This window comes from Carex rostrata, chromosome 10, assembly GCF_964058835.1.
Source record: "Carex rostrata chromosome 10, lpCarRost1.2, whole genome shotgun sequence".
NCBI lineage: Eukaryota > Viridiplantae > Streptophyta > Magnoliopsida > Poales > Cyperaceae > Carex > Carex rostrata.
This window is the reverse complement of record NC_135927.1, coordinates 8,272,385-8,297,994: the sequence shown is the minus strand read 5'-3', so window position 1 is coordinate 8,297,994 and position 25,610 is coordinate 8,272,385. Positions and strand designations below refer to the sequence as shown.

At 32.4% G+C, this 25,610-nt stretch overlaps 1 protein-coding gene and 1 long non-coding RNA gene across 2 annotated transcripts; both read right to left on the bottom strand.

Annotated features, from left to right (window-relative positions):
• Positions 1–13,664: 13,664 nt before the first annotated feature.
• LOC144560243 (uncharacterized) lies at positions 13,665–14,451 on the bottom strand. The gene is made up of 2 exons (XM_078309407.1): positions 14,321–14,451; positions 13,665–14,049 (listed from the first exon to the last, which is right to left on the bottom strand). The coding sequence occupies exons 1-2, from the start codon at positions 14,449–14,451 to the stop codon at positions 13,665–13,667; spliced, it is 516 nt and encodes a 171-aa protein (XP_078165533.1).
• Positions 14,452–20,294: 5,843 nt separating this feature from the next.
• LOC144560144 (uncharacterized) lies at positions 20,295–20,610 on the bottom strand. The gene is made up of 2 exons (XR_013513342.1): positions 20,555–20,610; positions 20,295–20,453 (listed from the first exon to the last, which is right to left on the bottom strand). It is a non-coding gene; the product is annotated as an uncharacterized LOC144560144 (long non-coding RNA).
• Between the last annotated feature and the right edge of the window lie 5,000 nt (positions 20,611–25,610).

The following is a 25,610-nucleotide window of genomic DNA, read 5'->3' as shown; positions in this document are numbered from 1 at the left end:
ATTTTGAAATGATCAAGGGAAACCGTTGAACATAACCAACATAAAAGTTTTGAAGTTTTATTGTGTCCGAGCTTCGATCCAACATAAATCAGTTATAGCCCTTCGATTTTAAATATTTCGTCGTCTCGATGGACAGGTAAATAAAAATAAATTTTCGTTAGACTTTGATGCAAGAAAATAAATGTAATGCTCTTTAATTCTAACGGTTCCGATCGACAAACCGACGACATATTTCCGTTCGTCTTCATTGACTTACAAACTAGAGTTTATGTCTTATGAAACATAAACTCTTGTTTGTGAATAAATGAAGACGAACGGAAATATGTCGTCGGTTTGTCGATCGGAACCGTTAGAATTAAAGAGCATTACATTTATTTTCTTGCATCAAAGTCTAACGAAAATTTATTTTTATTTACCTGTCCATCGAGACGACGGAATATTTAAAATCGAAGGGCTATAACTGATTTATGTTGGATCGAAGCTCGGACACAATAAAACTTCAAAACTTTTATGTTGGTTATGTTCAACGGTTTCCCTTGATCATTTCAAAATAAATTTGGAATCATTTCATTTTAGATCGACCGTCGATCGCTCACGTGAAAATGAACGGTCCGCAAATATTTGCTAAATTTGAAGGGGCAAATAATGATGAAAGTCTATAAAATTAAAAATTATAAGTATAATACGGTCATAAAAACTGCATCAAATTTAAATATTTTTTTTTGAATTTTTTTTCATATTATTTTCTGTAAATACATTAACTAATTTGTAAATATGTAAATCTGATCCGTTTGATTGAAAATGTGTTGTCCTGATGTCTTCATTTAAGAGATTGTGGGCAGCGAGTCTCTATTCTCTGTGGTAGCATAATATTTTTGTTTAGATCCGAACATAGATGATGCACATGATCCTTTAATACTCGTGTGTAATTATGATCAAACGGCTCCGATCAAAACATAAATATTATATTACCTCAGTGACCATGAATTGGTGGTTAAATCTCCTAGCGCAATACGAAGCCCCTTCTCCTCTCAACTTCTCTGGACTCAGCGTTTTTTTTTCATCTGAACAAGCCTCCAATTATTTTTTCTCTTCCCGCTAATTTACGCCAAAACCCTAACTTTCTTTTTCTTCCCTCCCATTCTACACTACTCGCCCAAATTCCTTCATCCTGCTAATTACCAAAAATCTCCCCTCCTATCCTCTCTTTTGTGGTCTCTCAGACCCGCCTCTCTCTTGCCCAAATCCGATCTGAGTCGCCATGGAGTCGTCCAGCCCTCTGCTTCGTTCCAAGAGAAACCCCTTGCTACCTTGTTAGCTCAGTCGCTTTCACCTCTCTGACCTTGTGTAAGCGACTGGTGGACGTTATAGGCGGTGGCGCCTCCTAGGACCCTGATTCTAGGTTTGAGATGGTCTTTATTGATTTTGTATTGCATATCTCAATAATTTTGACTTAGATTGGACATGTGAAATCGTTTAGACTTATTAATTGAATGCATGTGATCAATTTCAGGTTTCATTCAAAGTTTAGGGATACCTCTTGAATCAAACACTCCCGGTCACGGTTTAAGAGAGTCTTTTATCGATTCTTTGAAATTTAATTTGTTATTGTAGCTCAATCTTGTTTTAAGTATGCTGATCATACATGGGTATTCAATTTAATGTCAGGTCAAGTTTGGGCATGACTTTCTGTAACACAGCAAGTTTCAATTCAGTTTGGTGGGTTAATGTTTGCCTTCCATCATGATCGAATTTAGGTAATAAGCATTTCACATCCCTATTGTTGTTCTAAAGTCCATTATGAGCATTTTTGGAAAAGCATATTTCAACTTAACATATGAATCCACTGTACCCAATTAATTATATGCTTTCAATTCAAATTATTAGAAATTTTGTGATTTCTTAGGCAACAAAGAAGCACCTTTATTTTGTCAATTCAAATAAAATCTGACTGTACCTTTATTTTCAAGGTTTTTGTATTTGATTCCATCTTTCTTGTTTTCTAAATGTTTATATTTTTCTAAGAGACTGTATTTCTAATGATGCAGGCTTTTCTATAATCAAATGACAAGATGTAATTTTTTTTTATTTTGATGTAACGAGCAGCTACATAAAAATAATTACTTGTAGGTGTATATATGCATGAATGAAATCATGATGCACACTAGTACGAATTTACTTGTAGGTGTAAATTTTCTGCAATGGTTAAAATAGTTAATTGAATAAACTAAATATGGATTTCTAATAATCTTGATGCAATCTAGTATGAATTTATGTTCATGACTTGAAAATGTTTAATGTTCTCAGGTTGCTGGCAAGTTCAGAAACAGTGGCCAAACATGTGTATGTGCAAACAGAATTTTGGCACAAGAAGGTAATTTTACCAAGATCAATGGTAAATGGTAATAATTAAATAAGAATGATGTTATAATAGAAATGATCAATTAATATACTATGACACGTACTTTAGATTTTTAGGGAAGAAAACTAGATTGGAAACTTTTTGTAAACATCTATATATTAAAAGTCAATAACATGCTTCTTTAGTTGCTGGGTCATTGTATTTTAATTTGACTTGGTAAGCAAATTAAAATCTAATTTGACTTGGTACGCAACATAGGTTTAGGGTATAGGGTAATGCCAATTGAAGTGTAAGTGCTGGGTCACTGTATTTTAAGTAATTGCCATAAGTGCTGGGTTATATAAGTAATGCCAATTGAAGTAATTGCCATGTACATATAATTATCTTAGTCTTTATCCCCATGGCTGATACTGTAACAAAATTACTTTTAGTTGAGATGTCTTTGTTTGTACTTGTCTTTGTCTTAAGATTAGCAACATTGGCTAATCCATATGAGCCAATTAAATAAATCTTTCCTTCTAAGTTTTAGAATCAGTGAGGATATTCTTAGTTATTTATTAAAGCAAACTTTTAGTTCGGACCCTTGAAAATGATTATTTTGCAATTGATGCTTTTCTAACTCAATATTTTCCAATTGATGCTTTACTGGTAGTAATTGCAATATATGTTGTGAAATTTTATGTACAGGAAGCTAGCACAGAGAGAGGAAAGGCATAGTTGCACTTCGAGGAAATCCTAAAGAGCAATATTGCAATATATGTTGTGAGTTATTTTATATGGTTATAATTTCAACTAAGTTATGCTTAGGTAGGAGCTATGTATAATGTACCTGACCTGGTTGGTAGAAATAAACTTTGACAAGGTGACCTAATTTGCTATGGTTATAGTTTATTTCTACCAACTAGTGAAGTAAATTAGGAGCATGCATCAGTTTAGTAGAAATATGTCTACAATTCAAAATTTTATATGGTTATAGTTTTCAATTTATTAATTCACACATGTGGTGCTGTTATTATTTTTTGTACTTTTAAATTTTCTATGTTCTTAAGTTCTTAACATCAATTGAAAATTCTCTTAATGCAGAGAACTTCTTGACTGACCTTCAGATTTGTTCAGTCCAGTGTTAAATCATTTATTTTGGATATATGTACAAGTTTATTATATTAATGTGATTGTAATACTTTTTGGTTTTTGCTACAATGTATGCTTGATGACATTATGTTGATTAATTCTTATTGCAATGTGTTGTTATTAATGCTTTTATAAATTGAAATGTAAATTATTAATGCCAATGGGTTGGTACCAAATCGGTACAGGTACCAAATTGGTACGAAGTGAATTATAGAATTGGGCCTGAATTTTTTTTTTTGGAACGACAATTTTTTGCATCGTAAAATCTATACAAATATGGGGACCAGACAATATCTTTGCAAATAACCTGGTGGGGCCCACCTTCTTTATCCATGCAACTAATAAGTTAATTACCCATGCAACAAACCATGTGGGGCCCACGATATTTAACCATGCAACTACTCACTCCCCTATCGTTGCAACTAATCCATGGGACCCACACACTTTATCCATGCAACAACTCACTCCCCTATCGTTGCAACTAATCCATGGGACCCACACACTTCATCCATGCAACTAATCAATGCTATTTCGTTGCAATTACTTCCTGCATCTGATTTGTTGCATGGGTACTTATTGCATGGACACACCGTTGCAACAAGTATTCCAGAAGTTATTGCATGGTAAACCCATGCAACAAGTCGGAAATTGAGTAGTTGCAACGGGGGTTGTTGCAACGGTATTTTTTGGGGCTTGTTGCATGGGTAACCCATGCAACTGACATTTTTAGGGATTGTTGCATGGGTAAGCCGATGCTACAAGTCAAATTTTATCCATGCAACAAACCGAGATTCTAGTAGTGACTTACTGCACCATTGAAATAAATGGCAGTAACCTCACAATATTCATCCAAAAAAAGGAGCCTTGACTCAATAGAATGTATGGACCATCGATCATGTACTTCTCCAAGAACTCGCAACCTGATTGCCCAAAGTTGTTAAGCGGGCAATGTTCTACAAACCACTTTTGAATTCTATATTATTTGAAAATCTTTAAAATCTAGGTTAGGATTCATCTGGAACAGATTAGATTGCCTTTCATAAATGAAATGAAACAAATAATTAATTAATGTGTTGACTAGTCTTCAGTAGCAAAAAATAAAAGAAAAAAAAAACACGCTTTCTTTAGAAATTAGCCTCCATGAACAGTTGTTATGATTACAAAATTCTAAAGACATGCATGTCGTATATAATAGCATGATTCAGAAGGCCAAATGAAATATAAAGAAAAGGAAACTCAGAAGGGAACTTCCCAGAACTCAGCAAATAATTTTTGCTTAACCAGATGACTTTGAAAACCAGTACATGGACTTCACCTACCCTTCCGTACGCGTGGGAGCAACGAGAAGACAAAGCACCTCTGATTTATATAATTTTTTTTCACTTTTAGGAAAGTATTCAATATTAGTTAAATATTTTTTTCGATGCTACAGGAATTCCACGTTAATTCTGTGATTATTTATGATATTTAGAAAAAAAAATCACATAAGTGATGCATGCAGACATGGGTAAAAGAAGCCTGACCGTTATGGTCGATCTTAATTAATTTTGTGTACAATAGCGTACCATAGCGAAATTGATCCAGGTCGATTGTTTGGAGAGATTTGAGATAAGTAGGAAACCATAACGAAGGATCCTCAATTTCTGATACGTACTTGGAGATTTATTAGTTAACAATTTATTTTTACGTTTATGGTTTCTTAAATCTTGGTCGTACATGCATGCGTAGTATATTCAAATGGACGATATAATTACCTTGGTTCATCCATTTTATTTTCATATTTTCAGTTTTATCCGTTTTTATTAGCAATGAACTAAATCAAAATAATATATATTAAAATATAACATCTTAAATAATTAAGTGATTGCTTATATTAAAAAAGAAAGCGTCAAAAAAAAAAATTAAATCAGATGGTTAAATGTCCCAACTTGCATGTATATAATTAAAAATAGAAGAATAATCTAGAATACTTGTATATTTTTAAAGAGCAGGGCACAAATATTCCAACTTTTTTGTGCCCCAAATCAACATCAAGTTTTGGACCCTCTGATTTACATCAAGATTCGTGCAAATCAGAGAGTTTAATTAGCAAAAAAAAAAAAAAAGTTCAAAGTTGGCTGTCCATTTCCGGCAGTTCTCCTCTCCCTGTCCAGTGCCTTCCAGTTCCCATCTTTCTCCATCTTAACTGTTCAATAACCAAACTGTTTAGTTACAAAACATCCATAACTGTTCAATAAAGCAGCACAAAATTCACAGATTATCAAACAGCCAAAAAACTATAGAATCACACTATCAACTATTAGTAATCCAGCAAGTTCCAGTTGACATCGTCATCTTCATCATCTAAGGTGTCGCTAGACGTTGGATTTAAGGGGCTGCCAGGCCCAAAATCCTCCCTGAGGAGGTCCAAAATGGAGTATACATATTAAGAAGCACATAAATAATAGATAAAAACATATAAGGTAATGATAATCTTACAAGCATGGCTGGAACTGCAGGGAGGGCAGGACTCAGTACTGCAGCTAGGGACTAGGGTGGTGGAGTGATGGCGGCAAACGACCTACATGATGGTTCTTTTATGCAAAAGTTGAAGAGCAATTAGTTCTCTTTCGTAAATTAAGGCCGAAAGGCGAAATAAATTAAGACAATACACTTCATCCATGGACCATGAAAACACAAAAGAAGCAAATCGAAGTGCCAAGGCTAACTAGCTAATTTAGATTCATGAATTGAGCCCAAAGTATTTCCATACCAAGCGTGAAAAATATTAATAACTAGGAACTTCAATTGAGCATTGGTTCGGAAGCATTACCGATGCCGGAGACGGAGGGAGATTTACTGGCCTTGCATTCACCATAAGACCAAAATGTGCTCCCATTCCGCTGAGAAATAAACAAAGAAGGAGCAAGATCTTTGTACAGAAGTGAGGGTTGGCATTACATTTACTCCTCATTTTGCTCTCCAAAACCTCTACCAGGATCTCCTTTCTCTTTTTTGTTTTTGTTTAAAGCTTGGTAGAGACCTCCTTTCTCACTTCTTCAGCATTTTATAGTGTGAGCCATGTGAATTTTATTTATTTATTTGCATCTAGACCCTCTACTTGCTTATATTTCAATTAAGAATGCATATTATTTATGGTGTTCGCAAAATCAGGAACTAGAGAAACTAATTAAGGAAAAAATAATATTGAAATGAGGGAGAATAAAGAAAGTTAATTTGAAATGATGTAAACAAGGGACTAGGAGAGAATTGAGGTTGTGATGTCTTCCAAAAATTATTTTACTTAAGCATAATACTTATTTACAGAAAATCGATATTTACCTCATAATAAAATGTTGATATATTATCGTTTCTCTAAAAGTAAAATGTTATCAATGACATAGTAATATGGCTATAGGGGTGTTCATTGGGTCCAGTTTAGTTGATTTTGAATCAAACCGAATTAGATTGGATCAAACGGTTCGATTTTTTGATTTAATGATTCGGTTTGGTTTGGAAATTTTCAAAACCGAAATAACCAAATTATTATAAATCAATTGTTTTAAATAATAAATTAATATATTTCGGTTTGAACTGAACAAACTGATATAAAACTTTGATTCAGTCCTATTCAGTTGCAATGCTAAATCAGTTCGGTTTGGTTCTATTTTTAAAATAAAATTATAACTTTAATTTGTCTAGTTTGGTTGAAACAACCGAACCGAAATATATTGTTGTTTTATTAATTTTTTATTTCCATTTTAAAAAAATGATCTCATTTCATTTTTTTTTTAAATGCTAACAAATAAAAAAAAATCGGCACCAATTATTTCTTTTTTTTGAAGGTCAGTTAGCGAGCGCTTACCGACTATTTCATTAAAGAAATAAAAGGCAACAATTATTTCTTATAAGGAGTTTGCAATCTGTCCATATTATACAATCAAATCTTAAACATAGTCCAAATAAGAAAGCTTACAGCTCCCTGCAATATAATTACTTGACCTCAAGTCCTTTTCATCATCTGAAATAAATCTGCTACAATCCTAAGGAAATTGTAGGGTTCTAAAATTCCAAATCTAACTTTTATTAGTTTTGAGATTCGTGCAAAAAACAACTTCTATAGAAATTCATACAATTCAAAAAATTAAAGAATAGATTTGAAATTTTAGGACCCTACAATCCTCTTAGAATCATAGCAGATTTATTTCCTCCATTAGTAGCTGAAATATTTAATGAATTATTGACCGAAAGTCCAAATGTGCAACTAGTCACCCATGGGAATTCCAGCACATGGGAATCAAAGTTGACCACAGTCAAAGTCTTTCATGGAACAAAAAGTTAGGTCAAAGTTTTTGTCAGAATTTAAAACTGATTAATTAATTAATAGTTTATGATTTCTTCAAAATAAAAAGAGTTTATAAAAAAGATTGAGACTGTCTTAATGCTTGTCATTACGATCTTGATAATATATGTTTTAAATTAAGGTAAAAATAATTAAAATAATTGAAAAAAATAATAGACATTTTTTTTTTGAGAAATTAGGATCCGGACTTCAAGAAAGAACAATAGTCTTTGAACTAGTAATTGACAGAGCCGGCCCTGCCGTGCCATTTTTTCCACTCTGAGGACTAGCCATAGTCGTTCGCACATCACATGCTCGATACAATGCCTTGGAGATAATTTCTTATCAATTCAGCCAAAAACGTTCGCATTTGAAGTTTTGTTGTTTTGTTTTTAAAGTAGAAATCTAGTAAATTTTATATCCAATTATGCCTCAATTTATGCTTACCAAACGTCCGATAAATATTTAGTCTAAGGGGCTTCTAATTATTCAACTAATCTAGAAGCTCTATTTGTGCTGCAAGTCCAGATTTGCAATTAACAAAATTATCAAAATTATAGTAATAGTAAGTATGAACTTGTTACTTTATTTCTTAAGACACGGTACACTGCATGGCTGATACAGGAAAGCAACAGAATCTGTAGATATATAATCTTCAGTTGCAACTAAATATAGCTTGAACCATATATAATATTGAGTGAAGTAATTTATTGTCTCTTTAACAATCTCCATGCTGTTTCTGCGATAGAAATCTTCATCTTATCTAAAAAAATAAAAAATAAAAAAATAAAAAAATAAAAAGAAAGAAAGTCAGAAAATAAAAATGGAGTATCAAGAATCATATAATAACTAGCTAGTAACTGAAAATATAGAGAATAAGGGGCAGTCTGATTTCCGGTATGAATAGTTTAATCCGCATCAAGATTTGCATATACAACTTCTTAAGATTCGTGCAGATCAATTTCATACGTATATCTTGATGCGGATCAAACGGCTCGGGTCAGGCATCGTACTGCCCCCACTCCAAAATATAGAAGGTAATGATAATCATACTAGCATATATGGCTGCAACTGCAAACGTACTTCTCATCTGCAATGACAGCAGGACTCATGGCAGGTTTTTGCATATGGGCTACCCACTACCACAGGATTAGAAGATGGCTGATGAGTACCTGAGGGGGCCTTTTTTGCAAAAGTTAAAGAGCAATTAGTTCTTTTGTAAAGACCGGAAGGCGAATTAAATGCGTACCAAGTTACCAGCCACTTTACTGTAGTAAATTACAGTTTTCAAATTACACAGTTACAAGACAAAATAAAAACGAAAATGGAAGAATGTTAATTTGAAAGGACCTCGTTACCATTTAGTACAATGCTAATTAATTTTGATTCATGAGTTTGCTAATATTGAGCCTAAAGTGTTTTTCATACCATGCAAGAAAAACAATAACAACCATAAACTTTAATTGAGCTTTCGTTCAGAAGCATTACCGGGCGCAGCCACGGGAGAGAAGTTAGTGGTTGTAAACGACTTGCATTCACGATAAGACCAAAATTTGCGCCCATGCCGCTGAGAACTAAACAGAGAACAAGAAGGATGGCACAAGACTGAGGGTTGGCTTTACATCTACTTCTCATTTTGCTCTCCAAAACTTGTACCAGGCCGGTCTCCTTTCTCACTTCCTAGTTCCTACAGTATTTTATATTGTCAGCTATGTGATCTTTTCATTAATTTGCAACTAGCTAGACCCTCTATATGCATGCTTATATATAAAGAGAAGAGATCTATTTACAATATTTGAAATTTACAACATTAATTATTTTAATTTTTGTCGTATTATAAGTTTATAACGACGTGACCTGTATATATCACGTCTTGGTCAACCATTTTTGCAAGCTTAAGGCTAGGGGTGTCAATGGGTACGATACGGGGAGGGTGGAACCATTTTCATACCCATACCCACTAAGAATTGACCTTACCCATACCCAACCCATATCCGTTAAGAATTTGTCTTACCCTACCCTACCCATACCCGTTATGATTAACGGGTAACGAAACGGTAGTGGGCGAATAACGAAAATACCAATATAATGGTTCGGACAGCATATGGTCAATTTTGTCATTTGTTACATTATTTTTCTAACATTTCATTCTATCTCATTCAATTATTAAATATATATATTCATAGTATAACCTTGAGAAAGCTGACATGTAATGCAAAATTCAGATGCTAACACCTGAGCTGACATTAATGGATTACTTATTTAGACCAAACAATACATTATTGCAAGAAAATAAGGTGAGGATATATTTTCTTTGAAACATGGAATATTTCAATTTGTAGAATTGAGAAAAAGACAATAACGATGAATAAAGAAGAAAACAAGGAAATGAATTAGTTGATATATATGTCTCTAGCGTTGATACAGGCATACAACAATATGAAAAGAAGAAAAATAAATAAATTGGATATAATATTGATATATTTATATATAATATATTTCATATAATTACCAATTCCCTAACGGGTACGAAATAACCTTTACCCGTACCCGTACCCGTTTATCTAACGAAAAAAAATCTTTACCCATACCCATACCCAATAAACTAACAAAAAAAAAACCTTACCCATACCCGTCTTATCGAATACGATACGGGTAGGGTAAACGGCTAAACGGATGTCATTGACACCCCTACTTAAGGCTCAAGCTTTCTTGAACGAATAATATATATATTTTTAAAGAACATTACCACGTAAGATACCGACAAATCTTTTTTCTCCCTGTCACCGAAGCACCACAGTGAGTCAGTGCACTGTGACCCTCTTTTTCTGGGAAATAAATCTAGTGTTATTGATATCTGCACGGATATTCAGATATCAGATATTAATATTTAATTTTCGAATACGAATCTTGATATAGTCAGATAATATCTGACCCATGGTTTACCAGTACCTCAAGTCATCTTCATCATGCCTATCCGGAGCTAAAAGAATGACTTGTTGACCTCAAGTCCTCAAGTCCAAGTGCGCTGTCATTTTCCATTAAAGTTCAAGTGCGCCACTCCATTGAACTTTATCAAAGTCTTTATGTAACAAATTAAAGTTATGTCAAAGTCTTTGTCGGAATTTAAAACTAATTTATTAATTAATTAATAGATAATAAAAAAAAAGAGATAGGTCCTCTCAATGCTTCTCTACAATCTTGATTTTATAGAGAGTTTTTTAAATAATATAAAAAATTTAAATAATTGTAATAAAAAATAGGATGTTGCTGGTCTTTGAATTAATTTAATATTAAATTTCATAAAATTTTAGTGTAAAATGTTGTTCCATCAAAATCTGTCAAAATATAATTAAATAGGCATCATGTTTAAATACAATATAGAGTCTACTCAGTGTTTACAATTGATGTCACATTTTACAATATAGAGTCTATTTTTTTGGAAAGTGGCTTAATAAATAGTAAAAAAATTCAAAAAAAATGTAAAATTTGGCCACTAAGCATATTTTAATGTAAAAATCACATCTAACAGTTTGAATCTATTTTTTGAGCTTTGAAAATTAAAAAAAGACTTAGTTGCACGGGACTTTAGGGACAATCAATTTGATATTAGCCAACTTCTCTATATATATTTTATTTTACTTAGACCTATTTTCAATTGCAACTATTAAATGTTTATGATGATTGGATCCAATAATTTTCCGAGGGACAATTCTCTCCACAAAAAAGGGTACACACTTATTGGGGGAAAAAAAAAAACAGATAAATGGGTTTCGCAAAAGGACGTACAACTATATTTTTAAATATAAACCAATTATAGAGGGTCTAGTTGCAAAAAAACTATATAGCTCACAGTATAAAATGCGGTAGAAGTGATGAAGGAGACCATGGTAGAGGTTTTGGAAAGCAAAATGAGGAGGAAATGTAAAAGCAACCGTCTCTATTGTGTTATCTTGCTTCTTCTCTGTTTATTTCTTTGCAGCATGGGGGTACATTCCCATGTACCTGTTGATCCACAACACCCGGTAATGGTTCCGAACAAAAGCTCAAAGTCCTTGGTTATTAATTATTATTATTATTTTTTCATTCCTGGTTTGAAAACAATTGGGCTCAATTAGCCAATTCATGAATCAAAATTAGTTAGTAAGGTTGGGCAGTATGATTTTCTTCTTTTATATTTTAACGGTACATGCATGTTTATATCAATGTAGTGTACAAATTGGCTTGGGAATTCAAAATCCATTTTCCTATCATAAACGGTGCAATTTCATGTTCACAGGATAGAAAGCAATTTAATTACATAGTTCTATTAATTACTTCCATAAATAATGGACCTGCCTTGCATTTTTTTTGCTGAGCTTGAATGCTAACGAGACGTTCCTGGTTATTTTAACATTAATTTTATTTTGGTGAGCATTGTTCCCAAATAATTGACAAGCCATGATTTTGTATTTTGTCTTGTTTAAGTACTCGGTAGTCCTTTCGCCTTCCGGCCTTTACAAAAGGACTAATTGCACTTTCAATTTTTGCGCAAAGGATCATCCTCCAGCTTCCAGAGTTATCAGAAGGGGAAGTGCATATACACGAACTTGCAAGGGGGCCTACCATTGTTTGTAAAGTACCCAATGCTCAGCCATGATTATAAGATTATCATTAGCTTCTATATTTCTTGTCCAGATACTACTAATGTGCTTCTTAATATATACTCCACTATGTTCTGAACTTTTTTTGTTTTTTTTTAAGATAGGATGAAGATCTCATTGGCAGAAACTACATGGAGATTGTTAAAGATATTAAGAGACAATAAATTATTTATTATTTATAGTTGAAGCAATATTTAGTTGCAACTTAATTGCAAGTGAGGACTATCTGCAGAACCTGTTTTCCTGTATCTGTCACATGACAAAGTGTTGTTTGTATTAATAAATAAAGTAAGAAGATGAAACTTTGACTATATATAATTGTAGTAATTTGGATAAGTTTTTTATTTGCAATTGGGACTTGCAGCTAGCACTAATAGAACTTCTACAATTCTTAATAATTAACTAAACGAAATTTAACCTTTAAATTAAGCTGAGCCGTTGCACCTTTGTTTCCTATATGTAAGCTCATAGTACTATCTAGGGTGTACAGAGAGAGAAAGATTAACCAACAAATATAATTGCATTTTCATTATCATCGAACTGTCGTTTGAAATTTGAAGTCATGATTTTTGAGAGTCATGCATTATAATACTTCATCATTTTTATTATTGAATCATTGCAAAGGTCTTGAATATATGTCGGAATTTGATTGAAAAGATTATATCATCACAAATAATAATGGACTGAATCGGCCTTCAAATGTTTCTACGGCTAACCTGGAAAAGAGCAATGTGACTAGACAATAATTAAGTTTACAGACTTCAAAGGAATCAGATCTGAAATGGTGTAACAGGGATATGTAATGCTCTCTAATTAAGGCATTGTATCGAACACCTCATGAAGTGCGAATAGCTTCGGCTGATCACCGCTCCATGGCCGTGAAAGGGGGCCCACTGTCATTGTTTTCAATCAGAGCTGGAAAAGTGTTGATCAGGCTTGTATACTGCATTCAGTTCGCTCATAGCTAGTAATAATGACAGTATTAGAGAGATCAGACTCTCAAGTAAAAGCCCAGTTTTTGTATACATGGGCTAAAAATTAAGACCCGAGTTCCATTTTGTTTGAATTGTATTTATTCTATCTCTACCCAGTGTTTTTTTTTAAAATGCTGACAGTGGCTGTCAGTTACATATGCAAAAGTAAAAACAGGAAAAATAAAAACTACAATGACAACCACAAACAAACAAAAAAAAACATCAAACTGCTTCTAGCAATATTGCATCCACAACTTTGCATCTTGTAATGCACATTCCTCAATCATCTTCAAAGGGAATTCTTTCCTTTCAAAGATCTTTTTGTTCCTCTGCTTCCAAATCGTCCAGCAAGTCGATATGAAGTAAACCGACCACTGCTTTGTCCCCATCCCCATCCTTGCTGCATCACTCATCGATTTTTTCCATGTATCCTTCACCGTTTCCTCTCTTGTCATGAGACGAACTCCTAGGATGGCTTCCATCCTATCCCACAATTGGATTGCCTTCGGACATGTAAAAAACAGGTGCAATATAGACTCTACCTCACCTAACACGCAAGAGTCACAATTTGGGGAACAATTGAAACCTCTTCTTACCATCAGCTTGTGGGTGAGCAATCTACATTTCAGTAACAAATAAATGAAGATGCGAACTGTTGGAGGAATCTTATATCTCCAAGTTTTATTATATGGCCAAGCTATCTTCCCACCGCTCACCATCACCGAATACACCGACTTGGCTGAGTAGTGCCCACTGTTTTCCCACCATATAATCTGATTTGCCGTGTTCATTCCTTGACATGACCAATCAAAGATTGTGTATATGCTGGTCAGATCGGTCCAGAAAAAAGATCCCACCTTTGCCCACTGTGCCGCCCCTACTAGATTACCTGGTTTCTTTTTTAAAGACACAATTTTTTCCGTCCATAGACAATTTAAATTGGTATACAACCTCCACCACCACCGTAAGAGTAAGGAAATATTTCTCAACCTCAAGTTGCATACTCCCATACCTCCCCATTCTTTAGGCAAACAAACCCAGTGTTACGGCCTGTTTAGATCACTGAGGTTTTACAATGTTAACTCCTTCAAATTGGGAACTTTTTGTTTCTAAAAAAAAATAAAATAAAATAATTCTTCAAGTTTGAACTTTGGTAGCCTGGACTGTCTAGTCACATTGCTCTTTTCCAGGTTAGCCGTAGAAACATTTGAAGGCCGATTCAGTCCATTATTATTTGTGATGATATAATCTTTTCAATCAAATTCCGACATATATTCAAGACCTTTGCAATGATTCAATAATAAAAATGATGAAGTATTATAATGCATGACTCTCAAAAATCATGACTTCAAATTTCAAACGACAGTTCGATGATAATGAAAATGCAATTATATTTGTTGGTTAATCTTTCTTTCTCTCTGTACACCCTAGATAGTACTATGAGCTTACATATAGGAAACAAAGGTGCAACGGCTCAGCTTAATTTAAAGGTTAAATTTCGTTTAGTTAATTATTAAGAATTGTAGAAGTTCTATTAGTGCTAGCTGCAAGTCCCAATTGCAAATAAAAAACTTATCCAAATTACTACAATTATATATAGTCAAAGTTTCATCTTCTTACTTTATTTATTAATACAAACAACACTTTGTCATGTGACAGATACAGGAAAACAGCTGGTTCTGCAGATATAGTCCTCACTTGCAATTAAGTTGCAACTAAATATTGCTTCAACTATAAATAATAAATAATTTATTGTCTCTTAATATCTTTAAAAATCTCCATGTAGTTTCTGCCAATGAGATCTTCATCCTATCTTAAAAAAAAACAAAAAAAGTTCAGAACATAGTGGAGTATATATTAAGAAGCACATTAGTAGTATCTGGACAAGAAATATAGAAGCTAATGATAATCTTACAATCATTGAGCATTAGTACTTTACGAACAATGGTAGGCCTCACTGCAAGTAAAATAATATATATAATTAATTTATTTTACATTTCTCTATATAAAAGGTGACATCATTTGTAAGCACTAAGAAAGAAGACTCTATTTTATTTTTATTTCACACTTATCCTTTACACTTCATTCTAAATGTCCATTAAATTTTTTTTAAAAAGCCAAATGTCCATTAACAATTGAAGGTCACATTATAAGATGTTCTGAAAAACAATAAAAGCACTACCAGTTCTGTAAGCGCCAAGGCAGAAATAATATTAAAATGAAGGACCACAAAGAAAGATTGCAATGATGAAAGGACAAATTAAGGAGAAAGACTTGTGGTCAAGAAAAGAGAGGTAAAAATTAAGGAGAAAGACTTGTGGGTACCAGATAATGAAGCAATTTTTGGTTGTAGCTGTATTTCTTTTCAGTAAAGACTTTGACTAATTTTAGTCCTTACAAATTCTAACAATGATTTGACCTAACTTTTGTTCCATCATAAACTTTGACCAAGTTCATTAAAATTTGTACATTGTAGTTGATGCCAATAACTCAGTATTTGTGCTATAAATTATTCATGCCATTATAAATTTTGTTCGTATGGTTCAGATCGATTGAATTATTGAGGACATATTACAAACTTCTTGTAAGTCATATTGGCAGAAGCTCAGTCTTTCGTTGAATATTTGGACGAGTCAACATTGGAAAAACTCAGTGCTCACAACAGGCCGTAACATAATTCTCTATTTTTATTATTTTTTGCTAAATAAAACCCGGCCCATGAACAAAAGAAAATCCGGCCCATGAATAAAATTTGAACAGATTGATACTCAGGTGTTGATTCCAGCCCATGCATACAAAAACCAGCCCTTAACTCTTGATTTCTTTAGTATCTCCGATGCCTGGTGCAGTTATCAATTTAGTATTCTTTTGAAACATACCCTGTAACGGGTCAGGTAAGTTACCAATTTACATGACCCATTATAGCGTAGGGTCGACCGGATAATGGGCTGAGCCGGGCAGGTATGGACGGGCCGATGGGCTTTTCTGCCATCCCTACTCAGGATCCATTATGAGCACAATATCCAAATGAAGGCCGAAATATTTTTAGTTAGTACATTTAAAAATGAAATGTGAAATATTTTAATCAGATAACATCGGAAGGTCAATTCATTCCTTATTATTTGTGATGATAAAATGTTTTCAATCAAATTCCAACATTCAAGACCATGCAATAACTCAATAAAACAAATGGATTAAAAATATTATAACGCATGAACTTAACTATAAGAACTGTAGAAGCTCCATTAGTGCTGAAAGTCCAGATTGGCAAATAATTAAAATATGCAAATTACTACAATGATACAATGATAGTGAATGTATCATCTTATAATCACTTTATTTAATAATTAATACAAACTACACTGTGTGAAGAAAACATAATATATAGATATAAAGTCTTCACTTGCAACTAAATATAGCTTGATCTATAAATAATAAGTAAATTATTATCTCGTTAACAGTCTCTATGCATGTTGTTTCTCCAGATGAACGTGACTCGCGTGACTAGATCTTTTGTGTGATATATTGTGCTGTGACAAATTTTCTAAAGATAATCACAACACATGATACGCGAGTCACGACACGTAGCCGACACTCGTGCCATGCCGTAACCGTGCTGTTCTGTAACGGAGCCGGCTCCGTTGTGCCATTTTTCCCACTCTAAGGAGGACCAGCCATAGCCGTTCACACATCACGTGCTCGATACAATGCCTTAGAGAGCATTTCTTATCACTTCAGCCAAAACCGGTACCGTTCGCATTTGAAGTTTTGTTGTTTTGTTTTTAAAGTAGAAATCTAGTAAATTTTATATCCAATTATGCCTCAATTTATGCTTACCAAACGTCCGATAAATATTTAGTCTAAGGGGCTTCTAATTATTCAATTAATCTAGAAGCTCTATTTGTGCTGAAATTCCAGATTTGCAATTAACAAAATTATCAAAATATATTACTATAGTAATAGTAAGTATTTTTTTTGAGAAAAAGTAATAGTAAGTATTATCTTATTACTTTATTTATATATTAAGACACGGTACACTGGATGGCGGATACAGGAAAGCAACAGAATCTGTAGATATATAGTCTTCACTTGCAACTACATATAGCTAGGTTGATTCATATATAATAATCAAGTAATTTAAATTGTCTCTTTAACAATCTCTATGTTGTTTCTGCGGTAGAAATCTCCATCTTATCTAAAAATAAAAAAGAAAGAAAGAAAGAAAGAAGTTCAGAAAAAAAAAATGGAGTATTAAGAATCACATAATAACTAGTAGCTGGAAATATAGGGAATCGGGTGCTGTCTGATTCCCAGTCCAAATCGTTCAATCCGTATCAACATTGGCGTATACACAACTTCAATATTTGTGCAGATCAAGTTTGCACGTATCTTGATACTGATCAAGTTCGCAGTTCTTACTGACAATGACAGTGGACCCTCCGCATCTCCACCGTCATGGGCCAGTCGAAGCCATTCTCACTCTAGTCTCTAGGTGCTCGATACAAGGCATGCCTCAGAGAACATTAAATATCCGTTGCAGATCGATGGGATTCATTTGGAGTCTGTAATTTAACTGAATTAGTTGGTATATTTCTCTTTTCCAGGTAATAAGCCATGGCAACAATATGGTCAAGGTGATGTCGACTGGAAGCGGTGAACCAGTCAAAGTAGTGTACCAAAACTGGTTTTTAGGGGTGTCAATGACACCCGTTTACCCTCCCCGTATCGTATTCGATAAGACAAGTATGGGTAAGATTTTTTTTTCGTTAACTTATTGGGTATGGGTAAGGATTTTTTTTCGTTAGATAAACGGGTATGGATACAGGTAAATGTTATTTCGTATCTGTTGGGTAACGGGTAATTATATAAAATAAATAATTTCATAAGAAAAATATATTATGCTAAATATTTTACTTTTTTATTTGAATGTTAATTTATTATATAGTTAAAGAATTGATTTGCTAGAAGAGATGTTTGTGATTTTATTTTTTTTGCTTAATAAAAAACTATTATTTAGAATTATTTGCATATTTATATTTTTATTTTATATTACTAATTGTGATTGCATATGTACGACATGATAAGTTTTGATGATTTATTTGTAAAAATAATAAAACTATTATATTTGTATTATTCGTTATTCGCCACTACCGTTTCGTTACCCGCTAATTTTAACGGGTATGGGTAGGGTAGGGTAAGAAAAATTCTTAACGGGTATGGGTAGGGTATGGGTAAGATCAATTCTTAGTGGATATGAGTATGAAAATGGTTTCACCCTATCCATATCGTACCCATTGACACCCCTACTGGTTTTGACACTGGCATCCAGTCTTTTAAAATGCGGCCGCATGGGGCGCATATGCGGCCGCATGTGCGTATGCGGTCGGCAGCCGTGCTCAGAATGCCCATGCGGTTTTTCCATACGGTTTTTTCATGCGGCCGCATATGCGGTCTGAATATGCGGTCATGCGGATTAAAAATGTGGCCATGCGGTCTAAATATGAGGTCATGCAGTCTTCTCATGCGGTTTTGATAATTTGATTGTATTTTAATTAAAATTTATATTAAAAAAAATCAAAAAATTATTGTTGGTTATGTTATTATGTGAAAATAAATTATATATATATATATATATATATATATATAGAGAGAGAGAGAGAGAGAGAGAGAGAGATGGGCTATGGTGCATTGCAATGCATGAACCCTCTTATGCATTGCACTAAAATTATGGATTTAAAGTTCAAACGACCGATCCGAACCGTTCATCTTGTTCTTCATATTAATATGTGCTTGGGGACCAAATTTTACATTTTTTGGAATTTTTTTACTATTTATTAAGAAATTTTGAAAGCCGCTGATCTGATGGTCCATAAAATTTTACTGTTTTTTTACTGTTCACAGCAAAACAGCAATTTTCAAAAATACTTAATAAATAGTAAAAAAATTCCAAAAAATGTAAAATTTGGTCTCCAAGCACATTTCAATATGGATTACACATCTAACGGTTCAGATCGGTCGTTTGGACTTTAAATCCGTGATTATAGTGCAATGCATAAGGGGGTTCATGCATTGCAATGCACCATAGCCCATCTCTTTCTCTCTCTCTCTCTCTCTCTATATATATATATATATATGTGAATTTTTATTTTAAAATCCGCATATCGCATATGAGGTATGCAGTAGTCTTCCGCATGCATGAACAAAATCGCATTTTAAAACACTGCTGGCATGATACAAGGGTTCAATACCTAAAAATGTATGCATCAATATTGCACGCGGGATTCCAGCTTTAATTTAATTAATTTTTGAATTTATTCATTAAAGCATGCGTGTGTACTATTAAAGTCCCAACTATAGAAGCAATAAGATCTTTAAATTGAAACTTAGTGAATTTAGATCCAATCATACCTCAATATATATTTGCTTAAGAATTGTGGATATTTAGCTAACATGGCTTCTAATAATTCAAAATAATTGTATATGATATATTTGATCATCGTTGTGTTTAATTTGCCTTATTGAGTTGTTAAACATATTTTAAAACAAATGTCAGAAAAATTAAGGAGATGAGATTTGAAGGGCAATTTATTCATTTTATTAATTATCATATGTGATGATAAAATTAATGTTTTAAAATAATTGCAACATTCAATACGTTGCAATGACTCAATAGCACAAATGGATGAAATATATATTAATTATAATGGTGATGTTGAAAACACAATTCCATTCTATTTCTCTATTAAGTCTTTCTTTCTCAGTACTCCATAGATAATACTCTCAGTTGAAGATATATATAAGAAACAAAAGGCCAGATATATTGACAAATACAACAATTATCTAAATTACTATAGTAATTGTCAAAGACAAACAACACGTACTGTGTGATGGATACAACAAAGCAGATCGAATAAGTAGATAGTCTTAACTTGCAACTAAATATAGCTTGATCTGTAAATAATCTCGGGATTTATTATCACTTCAACAATCGTAATTTTGTTTCTGCCGTTGAGATCTTCATCCTATTTTTTTTTTTTTGTTTTTAAAAAAACGGAGTATATATTAAGAAGCACATAAGTAATAGCTGAATTGGAATTTATAGAAGGTAATGATAATATCTTACAAGCATGGCTGCAAGTGCAACACCTCATACACAAATAGGACAGGCGGACTCATTGCAGCGTTTCCCTCCTCCTGGAGGCTGTATTCGAGAACAAGGAATGTTGGTCCCCTGAGTCTTTTGTGCAAAAGTTAAAGAACAATTAGTTATTTTGTAAAGGATGGAAGGTCAAATGCCTACAGAGTACTTCACTATTGTAAATTAGAGGTTTCAAAATACACAGTTACAAGACAAAATAGTAACGAAATTAATTAAAATAATGTTACATAAACAAGAAAAATAGTGACCAAAATAAAGGCATGTTCATTAATAGAATTAGTGAAACTATGTAAATTGCTTTCCATGCAGTGAACCTGAATGGATTTTGAATTCCCAAGTCTATTTATACACTAGCTACATCCTTGCACTCTGAAAACACAAAGAAGAAAATTGAACTGCCAAACCTAACCCGGTCTTTTTATTCATATGTTTGCTAATTGTGCCTTATATAAGTGTATACCAACATAAAAAAGAAAATAATAACAAAGGCAGAAGCATTACTACGCCACGCGATCGATCTTACAAGTTTACGTGCACGCCCTTCTGTTGCATTGACGATAAGACCGGAATGTGCCACCATTCTGCTGAGAAATAAAAAAAGAAGAAGAAAGATGGTACAAAAGTGTGAGTTGGCTTTAAATTTACTCTTCATTTTGCTCTGCAAAACCTCTACCAGGGTCTCCTTTTATAGTGTGAGCTATGTGAATTTATTTATATATATTCATCTAGACCCTGTATTTTCTTATAATTATATAACAAATGCCTATTTCTTGTAGTGTTCGCAAAACTAGTTGGTATGCTCTTTTGCCAACCCCGTTTACCTATTCAATAACAGGTCTAATTAAACATTGGACATAATGCATGATGAGAAGGTCTCCTTTCTCACTTCAGCATTTTATACTGTGAGCTATATGAATATCTTGCAACTAGACCCATCGTTTGCTTATATTTAAAAAACAAAAAAAATTATTATGGAGTTGGCAAAAACAGGGACCAGAGAAACTATGGAAGACATAATAATAATAATAATATGAGGGACAATAAAGAAAGATTGATGTGATGAATGAAAAGAAAGGAGAAGGAGAAAGACTTGTGGTTTTGAAGTCCTTGCATATAAAATAGTAGTAAATTTTGGGAGCTTTGGTGCAATAGGATCCTTTTGTTGAATGAAAATCAATTAATTAAGCTAATTAATGGAGATATTTGTTAATACCAGTGTTTTAAATAGCGCGCTATAGCGTTTTCCGACCAAAAAAGCTATGGCGCTATGCCCAAATAGCGCCGCTATAGCGCGCTATTCCGCGCTATAGCGCCGCTATTTGAGCATAGCGCGATTTTTTTAAACCGTACGCTATTTCGCGATAAACGCTATTTAAACCATTGGTTAATACTGACTCTTAAGCATCTAATAAATATACAAGACATTTTTTAATTCAGTTTCGAAGTTAGATTAGCTGAAAATTTTATTTTTACCATCTTTAAAAAAAATATCATTTAACTACTCTTTAAAAAAAAATTCAGTTTCACAAGTTTTTTTTTTTTTTGAGGAAAAATAGGGATTTAGCTCATATTTGATTGATATTGAAGTTACAAAACTTTTGTCGTTGCAATTTTAAAGAAAAAAAAAACACAAGTTGCTCAAAACACTTGAGCTAAAACAAAAATTAAAGTAAGGAAGTAAGAAAAAGTAAAATTTAAGTAAAAAAATCTAGAGTTGTAAAATGTTTAAAATTCTGATTCACCGGTCAATGCAGGTTCACAAGTTTAAAGTTTAAACTGCAGAACTAAACTAAATATATTTTCTATTATAGATATGCTGCAGTGGGCCCCACGAAGAAAGAAATTAAATTGTTTTATTTAGATATTCTGTAGCAAGCACTATTCAGTAGTGGGTCCCAAGGAGAAAAAATAAATAATTGTGGTTCGTGCAGTGACTTTTTCATACTTTACGGCGCTAGCCAGCTAGCCTTGTTTTGGGGTAGTTTTAAACTTAATTAGTTCCACAGTTTAAACTTGCGGAATCAATAAAAACGGTTCAATAAATTTAAAATGCAGAATCAATTTGGACTTGAGAAACGATTTCTGAGCAAGGATTTTATACTTAGTCCGAAAATTGTTGTTTCAGTTCATTGAAACAATGTTTGAGAGAAACACTTCCTCGGTGTTTTATTTCATAAAAAAAAAAAATCACGTTTCATTTCTTTCAAATTGATATTTTATTTATTCAACTTAAGCATATATAAATTGCTAGTTTGTATATAATTTGATGTTTTATTTCATGAAAGCGTTATTATATATCATTTGACATCATTTCTCATAGAGTGAAATGTTGTCAATAACATCTTCTCAAAATCAATGTTTTATTTCATTTTTTTTACTTAAAAAATTTGAAATAAAATATTAATTCTGAGTTGGGATAAATAATGATCTTTAAAAACGCTTCTTCCTATAATACAAGATTTCACCCAAACCCTGATATATTTTTTTTTTGCAATACCAACAATAAAAAAATCGGGACCAATTAATTATTTCTTATGAAGAGCATGTAATATGTTCATAATATTTTGTTATTAAAAATCCAGTAGGAATCAAATTGGACGGCCTACTCCCTGCCATTGACCTCAAGTCCTCTTCATCACGCCTATTCGTAGACTCATTGAGCTCTCAAAGTCTTGTGCGTATCCTCTGAGATATCTCAACTTTTGTGTGACCGACGTGTCCGGTGCCTATTCGGGGGTCAGTATTATGTGTGCTTTGAGATTCGTGCAGAACGTATTTAAACGGTTAGGATCTTCCATAAAGTCACGCAAAGTTTGAGATATCTGAGAAGATACGAATTCCTGAAAGTCCAAGTGCGCTATCAATTCAACAAGGAAATTCGAGCGCATAGGACAAATGACAATAGTCAAAATACTATTGAACTCATGAGTCAAGGTCTTTGATGGAACAGAAGTTTGATCCAAGTCGTTGTTATAATTTAGGAGTAATATATAATGAAATAAAATCTAGCAACAAGTTAAAATTTCATTACTAGTTCAGTTACACACATAATTAACTGCATTTAAAAATAATTTGTTAATAATTAATAGATAATAAATAAGGGGTCGCTTGGCAATAAATTCCAACACAATTAATAAAAATGGAAAAAAAAATGATAAAGAGAAGATAAGTTAAAGTGTGAGAGTTTGTTGGATAAATGGATGTTACTAATTTAATCTGAAGATTATACTAATATGTGACGTTATAATTAAGATTTTCAAAATAAAATTAAAATATTAAAAAGTAGTCTTAAAATACAATATAAAATTTCCCTATTAATATTTTATTTAAATATAGATGGTCAAAGTTAATTACTCTTTTATTTTCCGTTAAAATATGATGCACCATAACATTGCTTAAATGAAAAATATTGATTTCTTTCTTTTTTTTTTAGAAATATACATGTGATTTGTGTTTTTTGGATAGTTGTTATTTTGAGTCAATCCGTAATACGTATATTACCATAAAAATAGAATACTAGAAAAACAGTATTATTTTAATAGTGCATAAATTAGTATTACAAAAATGTAGATTTGATAATAGAAATAAATAATTTAAGTATAATTAATAAATAATAATAATACAATAAATAGTTATTTTACTGATATAAATAAATAATAATAACTATTTATTTAGATAGATACAAATTCATTATTTTTCAGAAGATTATGAACCATCTAAAAACAATTATTTTGTATCTATCTAAAAATCATTAAAAACTTTCTAACAAAATATCAACTAATTATATTTTTCATAATTCACATTTACTAGCACTAATTAACTAATTATATTATAAAACTTTACATTTACTAACTTTCGGTAATTTCAAATAGTATTCGGTCAATTTATCTTAAATTATCAAAACTAAACGAAGTTTAAAATTTTTACATGGATTAATTAAACGATTTGAATGCTGCCCGAAGTATCCATGCACCTAACATTTGTAAGGTTGGGTAAAAATCTTCGACATAGAATTGGATTTTAACATTTTTTGTAAAAAAAAAAAAAAAAAAAAAAAAAAAAAATTGGATTTTAACATTTTTTGTAAAAAAAAACGAAGTGTCACCGAAACTGATTTGACAGCTTACCAGAGATGCACAATTGCTATACACAGAGAATGATTATGACTTAAGGTACGATCTGCAGCCAATATATGGAACCCCATTTCTTATTCATTTGGTTAACACCGAATCTGATTGACACAGCTTATCAGATACCTTCAATTATTTTGTTATACGTACGGTGCCATTGATTAATATGTACAAATTTGTCTCAACTATTAATTGACCTACATTGCACCAATATTGCTCTACATAGATTAATTGATGATTGTGACTCTAGGTACTACATGTATTCTTACATATGCAACCGCAATTTATCTACAGGATCAACCATATAAATAAAATATGTGCAACTATATCAATCACTGAATATAAAATGATGTATATTTTCATTTATCCATATATATTTATAGGAGCGTTCAAATGTTTCATTTCTTTCATGTTTCATATTATATATCTCTATTTTTAAAGTTCAAACTGTTAATCTGAAATGCTCAATATATTTATATTAAAAATATATTTGGAGATCAGATTTTATATATTTTAGAAACATTTAACTGTTTTTTTTAGATAGGTACAAAATCACTCCTTTAATTTTGAAATATCCAAAAAGAGTGATTTCCTACCTATAAAGAAATAATAAAAAATTTCCAAAAATTTCTGGAGGAAGAGGATCATATCACTACGGAGAACAGTGAGGTACTGTAGCACATAGAATGAGTTCTAAATTGTTTGTTTTAAGGTACATCATGTATCTAAGACATGCTCATGCAAAATTTGGCTTGGCTGAAAGCTAGTCACATCCTGTGCGGTATCACATGCAGTTAATAATGCATTCGAATATATATATATGTATGTCACAAAATAATTATTAGTACTTGCCAAATTAATTGGAAGTTAAGCTCTCATATCGATCGGAT